This window comes from Oryzias latipes, chromosome 15, assembly GCF_002234675.1.
Source record: "Oryzias latipes chromosome 15, ASM223467v1".
NCBI classification, from domain to species: Eukaryota; Metazoa; Chordata; class Actinopteri; order Beloniformes; family Adrianichthyidae; genus Oryzias; species Oryzias latipes.
In genome coordinates, this window is record NC_019873.2 from 5,060,158 (window position 1) to 5,071,694 (window position 11,537).

Below are 11,537 nucleotides of genomic sequence, written 5' to 3' on the forward strand. Positions count from 1 at the left end.
GTCGCGTCGAAATCTACTCGACCAATGAGAACGGCGCTTTTGCTCACGTGTCTGGAGCTTCTGAAGTTACAGTAAAACACAACTTGGGGGCGCTCAAACACAAAACTGCCTTGCTGAGCACACATACCAGCGAAGAAGATAGACGCCAAGTAGCGTCTACACAGCCGCGAAGCAATAATGACGGACATTCTAAAACATCCCCGAACCAAGCACCAGTTGGAGCTACTGGTGCTTGAAATATTCATGTTTTCTTTGTTTGATTCTGACAAGCGTGTAAATACTTGCTCTCTTCTTCTGAGTGAAAAGCGACTTTAAGAAGCGTAAAGTTGCGCAGCGCCACCTTGTGTACAGGAGTATTTCTGTTTTACATTAAGCGCCATCTAATGTCAGGGAATGAAATTGCATGTTCACTCCACTCATCGTCAGCGAAAATCGCCTGGGTGTGAACACAAAAAACGTGGCGAAAAACGCTGGCGAATAACGCCTGGCGAATATTCGTCCCGGTGTGTACGGGCCTTAATGGAAAGGATTCCATTAAAGCATCCATCTTGCCATTCGACTTACGAAGTGCCTACAGTAAAGATGACAACATTTACATTGTACTTTTGTTTTGTTATAACAATGATCAAGGTTCTCTTGTGCCCAAAATATTATGGTGCTTGGATGATTTGTTACTCTTAATAAAAAGTTGAAAAATCTTTCTTAAATGTCAAAATCGTCAGTTGTTTGTTTGTACACATTGACATAAACATATTTACCTGATATTACGTTATGTTTTTGACTCCTTATAAAATTAAAATGAACATAAGATAAAAAATGGTTTGCAAAGAGAAAACAAAACTGAGGATGTCAGTTATGTAACACCATTGTGGAGTTAAAACAGTAACACTTAGAGTGTAATTTTAACACTGGACTGGTGAGAATTATATAAACACTGGCAAAGTGTGACAATTGACACTATGCGAGTTAAATTGACATCGCTTTTTTGCTTTGCTTTGTAACAACTAAGTATACTAAGTTGGTAAAAGTTTCCTTAACATTTAGCCATAAAAATGCTCTGTGATGTCTGGAGTAGACATTTCTGTTCCATCATTTTAAGGATTGGTTCAACTCTCTTTCAGCTACGACGTCTCGATCCTTTCGTCTGCCTGTCAGGATGGCTCACTACTGCGCCACTCGGACCACCACGCCCACCCCTCTCTGTACGCAATGGTCCAGAAATCCCAGCATCGCCCACAAGCCCCTGCTTGTAAGGGCGACATGGCAGCCATGATCGAGGTGAAGAAAGACGAAGCAGATCACGACAGAGACGGATTTCCGTACGATACTCTCCACATCTACGGCTACGAGGGACCCGAGTCTTTAGCTGGAAGTCTTAGCTCTCTGGAAAGCTCTTCGTCCGGCTCAAACTTGGATTATGACTTCCTCAACGACTGGGGTCCAAGGTTCAAGGCCTTGGCTGAGTTGTACGGAGTAGACAGCTCCGACTACTACCATCAGTACTGATGGAGCGCCAAAACATGATCGAAAAAAGCCATAAAAAACATCCTCACACTGACCAACAGTCATCAGGTGGGAAATATACGCATACATCTATATATATTCACGTCCATGTTCTCTAGAGACTTCTTCTGCTTCAGTACTCACCTGTAACTAAGTGAATCCATCAACATGTTGTGACTCTGGTTCAAAATCCTTTAGTTCCTAATCACAGAAGAACTTCCACGATCACATCAATCTCTGTTTACACTACAATGTTTTAAGAAGAACAATGGGAAGTGGAGAAACTTCATCTATTCTGCCAACGTCGCACAGGTTTTGCAGCAAGAGAACTTTCTTTGGCCCTATGACAGGTGAATTAGACGGCTGCTGGCCAGCGATGTTGCCCCGTTATCTCTGCTTTTCCTGCATTTATGTCTTCACAGCACTGAATAGAAGGGAAGTTTTTTCAGACGTACTTTGTCAGTAGATAACAGAACCAGACACTTATTTCATTGGTAAAATGATGACAATCAAAGTTTGAGTTTTGCTTATGATTGTTTGAAAATTACTGGAACTTGAATCTTTATCATGAGAAGTCTTGTGCTCTTTTCGTACTTTTGTGTGTTTGCTTTCAATGACAAATATCTAGATTTTCAGGATTTTGAGGTTTGGTAAACATCTGGGCAGCTTCACAGCCCAAAGCTCCAAAGGTTTTAATGTATTTTGTATTTTAAAACACTATTAAGGAACAGTAAGGAACAGTACAAAGGAACAATCTTAGGGTAGTTTAAGCTCAGGAAGGCCAACATGTTGGGCAGTCATCCATGTTTTGTGACTAACAAATAATTATAAATTTAACATGAATTAAAAGGAAAAAGAAAGATGTAACAGTGACCTCTATTTCTGTAATAGAGTCAAACAACTTGTGCGGTTTTGTCCATTTTAAGTCATCTACCGTTCTGACAGCAGAACAAACAATAGACAGGCGGAAAAGACTCCTCTGCTGCTCTGACAGAATTACAGTCTGCTCCCAGCTTTTATTTGACAGAAACTGTCACGACCATTATTACTGCGTTGAAAGCTGTGTCCTGAGAGGCCCATTCAAACAAAAGTAATTCACAAGAATCAGGAAGCTCTGACTTGTTGAGTTGCTGCAGAGACTCTGATGAGGCTTGGATAAGTTTAACCTCTCATCCTTTCTGGCTTCTGTTGGGTGTTTCTGAGCAGAAACATGTCAAGTGAAACTGAAATTTTACATTTGTATCCAGTTTTCATCCTAACTCAACAACCGCCAGTGTTGCACATAAAAACATGTGAGACACAACTCAGTTAAAACAAATGAATCCCTGTTCACATTTTAGAACTGTCCTCTAAAGCTGTTCAAAATAAGTCAAATACTACTGTACTACTTTTAAAAACTCTTTACAGAAATGTATTTGTAATGTATTTGTTTAGACCGCTTTGCTTTTACTGTCCTTTTTTTTCAGACCTAGCAAGTATATAGATTTAATGTATAACTTCCACTTTTAAAACTAAGCAAATCTTTTACGTATGGCTCACCTAAGCACTACTAACCTTAAATGTGAAAACCTGTAAAGCTTCAGCTAAAACCAACAAAGTGGATCTGATGCTGAATGGTTCTAGTATCAAGAATAAAGCTGGAGATCGTGCGAGGCTCTAAACTGGCAGAACAATGTTCACGTTGAAAAAAAAAACGAGTTTGGAGCAAGCAGAGCATTTCTCTTTTTATTATATCACAGTACATATTTATTCTACTAAACCAATTTCATGAAATATGTTAAAACTCTGTCAGTAATCGTTCTTATTAAACAAAAACATGGGTGGTCCTTCTATATAGTCCCACACTAGTTCCTGTGAAGTTTCTCTTTTGTGTCTGCTCCACCTCAGCTTTCAGTGGGGAAAACCACGGCAGCTCAGAATGACACAAAAAACCCAACGCAACAATTCAGTCTGTTCAAAGGAGAAGAAAACATTTACAACAAACAGAAATGAATTCAGTTTTTCAAAAAGAAGCAAAGCAGCTTTGATTGAACACAGTGGTCAAACATCCCTCCTCTTTCGTTTGGTTTTCCCTGCATTCATCCTGCACTGAGAAACAATTTGCTAGTGTTTTAATAAAAACTGTTGGCCTTTGTGCATGTTAATGGTCTCACTATACACTGTCAGAAAAAATGTGCAAAATTTGTACCTTTAGAGGTACAATGGCTTGTCACTGGGGCAGTACCCTCAAGGGTACAAATGTTGTACCCTTTCATATAGGTGCGTATCTGTACCCTTTCAGTATGTACCTTTCAAAGGCAAATATGTACCTCTGTGGACAAAATTGTACCTTATAGTGCTATGGTACCATAATGTACCTTTAAAAAAGGTACAAATTTGATCTTTTAAGGGTACTGCCCCAGTGACAAGCCTTTTGTACCCTTTGATGGCAAATTTGTACCAGATACAGCACATTAAAAGACCAGTATACTGTTTATCACATTTATTAAACATTCAAAACAATTACAATTCTGACATTTCACAGTATGAATGTTTTAAGCTCCACAGTGTCACAACAGGATGCATATATTTACAATTATTAGCAATTTTACAATAATGAAAAATCTATATTTTTCCTTCAGTTCACATTGCATTCATTGTAACTATAACCTTAACATTTGATCAATTGTAAACAGCACATAGCACTTCAGTTACCATTTTTAAACCATGAAATAAAACTTGTGACATTAACAAAAGAAGCATTAGACCTCATTTTAAGTACATCTTTCAACTGCATTCTACATTTTCTAAAAATAGTAAAAAAGTAAACTTATAACCAAGTTTAAATGCATAATTTAAATAATAAAATGCATAAATGTGATAAGATAATATTGATACGAATTCTAAAAAGAAGAACTATAAAACACACTAAAGATTACCAAGGATTACGTTTTATGTCAATACCTAGTAGATCCTCTGCAAGCATCTCTTCTCTTGCTTCTTTGGAGACTTTGGCTAATGGAGCTTTTCTTTGAACAAGCTCAAGCAACTTTGGCACAATACTGGTAAACGTCGTCCTTGAAGCGCTGGCTTAAACTGACAGGTGATGGATGCATTCGGTCAACTTCATCAAACAACTGAAAATTGAAAAAAATTAGAAAATTAATTATTCACTTCAAAAAAAAAAACAAAAGACAACATTCTAATATTCTTTGTTGCCTCTTTCATTGCCATTTCCCTTTAGTGATCTCATTGTATAAATATTACTTGGCTTGAATGACTATATATTTATATATGGGTTTAGAAAATTACAATGTTTTTACAATTGAGTTAAAGCTGTTAATGATCATTTTAGCAGATGTCTCAGCTTATATTGACATTCTAAATGTATTTTAAGCTGAGAACTGATTTAAAATGTCACTGACCCCTGAGGTTGTCTTCAAGAAAGGGTACTTCTTTAGTATATCCTCTCGCACCTTGCTGTACTGGATATGCAGGACGTTCACATGACCGTCAACGGATGATGCATCCTCACCAATGACAGCAACCACCTATTGGATCAAATTTAAAAGTCCATATTAATAATAAAAAATACAACTGCAAGCACTGATTACTGGGGTAATAAAGATGAGATGATGTTTAAAGACAGTTTGTGCAGAGTGGTTTGGAGTTGATCAGAAATTAACTTCTGAGTTGTAGGCGGGGCTATTGACACAGTAGTTACCCTCTGCTGATGTCCGATCATCCCTTTGTTTACGCCCTCTCCCTCTAGCTTACAGTCCTTCCAACCTAAAACTAACATTAGTGGTGAAACCAAAATGGTGAGCAATATTGAAGCTTTCCAGCCATAGTTTAGATCAAGCTCAGACAAGTATGATGAAGATGTTAATGGATCTGTTTGTCTGCAAGTGGACGCATCAGAATAGAGCAGAGCAGAGGGACTCGGACCCACTTCATTTCATGTGGTACGTCACAATAGAGACCTTCCTCAAACTGCATTTATTTTGTCTGTTCCTGATTCATCCCAATTTGAGTGAATACTCAGATGTGCAGTGTTCTTTTAAACGTGCCCATCATGAGAAAAATACTGCGACATGTTAAAAATGGGGGACCCACTCAAATGAAAGTTTTTTTTTAAAATGTAGCATTTTTATGATGACATATTGTTATAAGATTTAAGAATAAAACTGTGTTTCTGAATATTTATTTTCTCAAATTGGGATGAATCAGGAGCAGATGAAAAGATGTCATTTGAGAAAGCTTGTAGTTGTTACGTACAAGCTACATTTGGCAGGCCACAAGCTCCCTGCTCCGCTTGTCTTCATTCTCCTCGTCTGAGTTGGCATCTGGCTCACATCTATAAGGCTGGATAGCTCCAATAAAGACAGCCTGACTTTGAATGCTTAAAATGACTGTGAAAAGATTATTTACTTACTTTGGCAAGAGAGGTGTCTTCAACTCTTCGTCTGGTTGTAGGACTGTGTTGTAATATTATTGTGTCATCTGAGTCCACTTCAGTATCTCCACTTGAACTGGTATTGCAGCTCTTTGCAGGACAACTCGGCTGATCTGTCAAAGTATTAAAGCCTTCAGTTACTGTAATATTTAAATTAGTATGATAGCAAAAACAAAAAAGTAAAAACAACGATTTTTAAATACTGACCGACTTAACAGTTTGGCAGATTTATTATCTTGTCTAAGACAGCAATAGGATAAAAAACTCACTTATTTGCCCGTGTTTTGTTCCCCACACTATCCTGTCAAATAAATCATTAACCCTCAGACTCCTATTGATGCAAATATACAATCAAAACTCTTCAGCTCAAAAATGTTCTTAATTTAGCATGTACTTGAAAGCAAAAACACAGATTATTTCCCTTGGAAATAAATTCAGGCATCAAAGGGGAATTTACCCAAAACCATTCAAAACAAAATAGATAAATTACAATTTAAAATAAAAACTTCACCTTCTGGATTTGTATCTTCGGCCAGACAAATTTCCAACACACCAAGGTTTGGGTTTTTCACCAGGAGATCAAAAACCTGCTCATCAACTTCTGTCTTTTTAAGTCCAAGGTTGGGATGTTGAACTTTTTGGCAGCTGTGAACACAGCAAAATTATGTTTAGAATACAGCAAAGAAATTATCTTTAAATTAAAAAGCAATTAAAAAAATCTGTTTGCATCACAGCTGACAGTTTATCCACAAAGTTGACTGATTCCTGTAAAGAAAAATGCTGGAAATTGTGATGTTTCCACTCACCGCATTCCCAAAAGGATTTGAAGGTCAGCTGAACTTCAAAACTTTTTTTTTTTGGCGTTCGACATGTTCACGCACAGCTTGCATCTTTCCTGGTGGGAAAAAAAATAATTACAAAAAAGAAAAAACATTACAACACCAAAAGGTACCAACACAGCATTTATTAAGATCCAAGCCCTGTTCCAAATAAATTAATACATTTTAAAATCGTAATGGGAAATATACAGTTCACACTAGCTGCCACAGCAATGTTGCAGAATTTGCAGAACTGCTAAAAAAAAACACTGACGAAAATGCACTGGCTTCTAAGGGCCTACAGATTTATTTCTTGGAAGTTCATTTAAAAAAATTATTTTTTCCTGGTTTATAGATTTTTGGTATGGGAAATCGTGACGAGTATCTGGAATCACGGACCTCCATTTAAAAAAAAATCTCTGCAAGAGAATGATCAAAATCAACAACACAGTGTAAACTTCGCTTGACCAACAATGAGCGATCATGACAACCTAAACAGTCTGTCACTGTCTTGCATTCGAGAAATGGTGGCTGCGCGCGCACAGCAGCTACGGCAGGCTGACATATAAATGGGAAAGACCGCCATACTGCGGTGTAAAAAAAAAAAAAAACGTTATTGGACTTCTACACATTACAGATGAAAATGATTAACGCATTGAATTCGACGGACCTGATAAATATCAGTAGGAATTATAGAGCTGGTCGTTTCAAAAGTAGCTGGCTTCCTTACTAAGAAAGACAGAAAGAAAAAAGAGGGGGGGAGGGGGGGTAGGCAACAACAACCGGTGCATCAACGCCAGCGTACATCGGTAAACGGCGACAGAATTATCTAGTGAAAAAATGTATATATTTCAATGTATTTAACGGAACGCGGTACAACACCAATAAAAACAACAGCTCAATTTATTTAATGGCTGCATTTAGCTGAACTTCAACGGCTGAGGCTAACAGTTACTAGCAAACTCCCGCTCGTAGTTTTCCATCTCCTCACAGGCACATACACGGTGGAACAGCAGCATTCCACTACACAAAAGTTATTCCTTACAGATAAAATAAGCGAACCCGCTTAAAACAAGTTTACAACTTATTTTTGAGCAATTAGCAGACTTACCTCAGTCACAGCCTCTATCTTCCTCCGGCCGCTGCGGGATAACAAAATGGCGGAAGAAACGAAAATTAAGAAAGTAGAGTGGGCGTGGTCTCGCTGGTTTACTCCAACATATTTCCTCTACGTTTTTACACCTACTTAAATAAAAATTACTGAAGGTAACTCCGAAAACAGTACTCTCTCATTTTTCCTGTGTAGGTACAAAAGCTTAAAGGTACTAATATGTACACATAATGTAACGTAGTAACAGAGAAATTTACTTTTTTATGAAAATGTATGATTAGAAAAAAAATAACTTAAATTAACAGCTCAAAGACTAGAAATTTAAATTGAACTTAGGCCAAGTTAAAGTACACCATATAAGGTTAAAAACATCAAATAATTTTGTCTACATTGTGCTTTTGCTCTAAATTAAAGGCAAAACTTAAAACAGCTCTTATACAAGTAAAAAAAAAAAAAAACAGGCTCACACTAATACATGTTTAAAAGTTATTATCTTGATGCTCTGCACAATCAATAAAATATGTGCTTGTGTACTGTTCAGAACTAGTCATAAAAGATGTGTGGTCTCTTAAATATATTTGGTTATTTTGTGCATCTTTTCCAAATAACCAACAACGTATTAAATGATTTTGGGTGACGTTTCATACACTTTGAATTATTACTTTTGTCACACAAGTGATTGTACCTTTGTTTGTGGAATAAAGGGTCCAAATATGGGCCCTCTGATGGTTGGAAACATATTTGTACCTTTTTTATCCTTAAATGGTACATATGAGTACCCTAAGGTGTAATTATGACTCACTTAGGGTACAAATTCACCATTTGTACCCTAAGTGTTCGCAAACGTACCCCAACCGTACCCTTTTTTCTGACAGTGTATCTGTGATCAGCTATAAAAGGTCACTCGTTGTGTTTTTCCATCACATTAATGATAATTTGAAACTCATTAAGGGTCAGTGTGCTTCGGGGGGCACACAGGTTTGGTTAGGACTTGTTTCCCTAAAAATCTAGCTAAAAATGTCATTTGATAAACAGAGGATCCACATTCCTGCACCTCCCTCTCAGCCTAATGGTCTGCCTCACATTACATCTCCTCCCGTCCGTCTTTGTCCTTTAATCAGCTAAACTAAACAGCTCACCAAACTTCCCGTCCATCTGGGACTGTGCCCTCCCCTTCCCGTCCGTTATCGCTCCCATTACCCAGCACATTGTGTTCACTTCCTGTGTGCAGCCTGAGAAACAATCACTGTGCGGAGCAAGAAGGGTTGGGGCAAGGAGAGGCCTGGCATGGAGTTGGAGGGAGCTGAATGGGAGGAAAATTGTGGATTTTTTTTTTTTTTAAATCTGATGAGAAGAGAAATTTCTACATTTCTGGTTGCAAACTTAATTTTTAAGTGTGTTGAATAATCTGGTTATTAAGGGTCCACATCATTTTAAGATCCTGGGAAAACAAAAGATTTTTGGAATAGTTTTCTTTTTTTTGGCAACCACCTTTGTTTGAGTCAGAGAGAGTTAATCAAGTCAAGTTTCAAAATGAGCTTCTTTATTGCTTTACTATTGAATCACATTTTAAACTTTAATGCATCCATGAAGCGCATCAAAAGATTTTCAACCTACAAATAACCTACAAATAAGAAAACAAACCATATGAACAGTAATCATCATACAACAAATTAGATTTTACATGCAGTTCTTGCTTTTCCCTCTTTAAAACCAAAAACAGTGGTGGTTCAGATCAAAATGAAAGAATGCTGACATTGTCTTTTATATGTGTATTTTACTTGGTATGACTTGTATGTAGAAAAAGTCGTGCCTGATTGCAAAATTTCTTTTTTTGCCTAATTTCTGTTATTTTTTGCTGTCTTTTTTTATATTTGTGTTTTTCAATGTAAAAAGGGAGGATTTTTTTTTGAATAACAAAAAAGTGTTTTGGGCATAAATGGATACCCAGATATATGTGAGGTTTCCCGCTTGTGTGTCCACTTGTGTTAGTGACTAGTGACTGTACCAGCGCACACACGTGAGTGTCCAATTTAAAAAATGGCAACAACAAAAAAAAAAAAAAAACACAATGTAAATACAGTCGGGTCGTTGAGGGAGCAACATGTGCCTTTATTCTTGAAAAAAAAATACTGTAATTTGTGTTTTTCAAATGGGGAACACAATGTTTTTTTAATGTTGTTTTTTTATGCTGTATAGCTACTTTGAATTATCTGACATTTGGAATTGTAGAATCATAATAAACATGCCAATGTTTTCAAAGTGTTGCTCTGAGCTTCATTTTAAACTTTCACATCAATTTCGATTCAAAGTAAATAAAGTATGAAATGGGCTAAAGGGAAACAATCAGGGAGCCGAACTCATTTCAAACGAATTTCAATTAATTGCATTTCCCAAAATTTTGTTTTCCAAATTTGAGGGGAAAAAAACAACTTAATTAACCCTTGTGCTATCCTAGGCACTTTAACATTGGGAGTTGGGTCATCTAGACCCACTAGACAGTGCTCTGAGACTTTTTTTCTTCAATGATTTGTGATCTTCACTGGTGTCCATGGATTACATGAAATCTTTCCACCTTTATCCACCTTTGTCATGGTAGGGAGAACACGTCAATGGAAGGGTGGGGTCATCTATAGAACAAGGGTTTCACAAAAGTCATTTCTTCCCAACAGCCAGGTATTTCTTAGATTTCTTATTGTTGAAGACTATCTAGGCTTTAGTACAACAAGAACTTAATGACCCACTCCAATGAAAATACTGTTTTTGGTGTTTTTGTCATGATGGAGGACATATATAAAGAAAACTTGAAACTCAATTTCTAAAATTTTCTCTGCTCAAATAGTTGTGAATCAGAAGCAGAAGAAAAAAATGTTTAAAAAAATAGTATTATCTATTATTATTATTTCTGTTTATTTAGCCAAGGTCAACACAAGAGATTACACAAAGAGCACATTTAGAAGTGTTAAACAAAGAAAACACCAGTACTGCTATATGAGGTTCCATTTGTGCCAAAAATATGTTTTTGTGTCCACTGTCTATGTCTTTGGTCCATTGTCTAAGTCTACTGAACGAGTTCATTGAACATTGGTTCATCGTTATGTTTAAAACTTTGCATTTGTCTTTGTTATTGTCGTTACCCCCTGTCGTCTCACTTTGTCGTCAGGAAAGTCCTTAGCAACCGTTGCTAGTGTCGTTATCTACGACGTTATCTACGACGTTATCTACGACGTGTCGTTAGATCTTGTCTGTTTCAAATTTGGCCAAACTTGTCAGACAAGTCCTTTGTACGGCCAGTAAATTTTATTAAAGACGGTGCTAGCGATAACCATGACAAACACGCTTTTTATAATGAACTTTATTGATATTCCCGCAAATGCGCATTGCCAGAAAGGGGGGGGGGGGGCACATGCGCTTTCATGTTCCTGAAGCGACTCTTGCCAATTGTTTCAAGTTATTTAGAGTATGGCTTTAATTAAAACTAAAAATTGAAACTATTATTTAGGTCTTTTAAAAAATAACTGATCTTTATTAAACATGTGGTCACAAATCGGGGTGATAAACGATGAGCAGAGGGTCCTCAGTGAAAGATTTTGGCCCGTCTGCTCCTAATCTAATTATTTTTCAAAAGACTTTTAAATAATAGTTTCATCACCAGATTTAATTGAAGCCA

General features: G+C 37.0%; 1 protein-coding gene across 1 annotated transcript in view; it reads left to right on the plus strand.

The window, feature by feature from the left end:
• Positions 1-3,462, plus strand: part of LOC101174288 (cadherin-5) — a 43,215-nt gene extending 39,753 nt beyond the window's left edge. Inside the window, exon 15 of the mRNA XM_004076947.4 lies at positions 1,122-3,462. Within this exon, the coding sequence (XP_004076995.2) occupies positions 1,122-1,506 (385 nt within the window). The 3' untranslated portion in view covers positions 1,507-3,462. The remainder of the gene's footprint in view (positions 1-1,121) is intronic.
• The last annotated feature ends 8,075 nt before the right edge of the window (positions 3,463-11,537 follow it).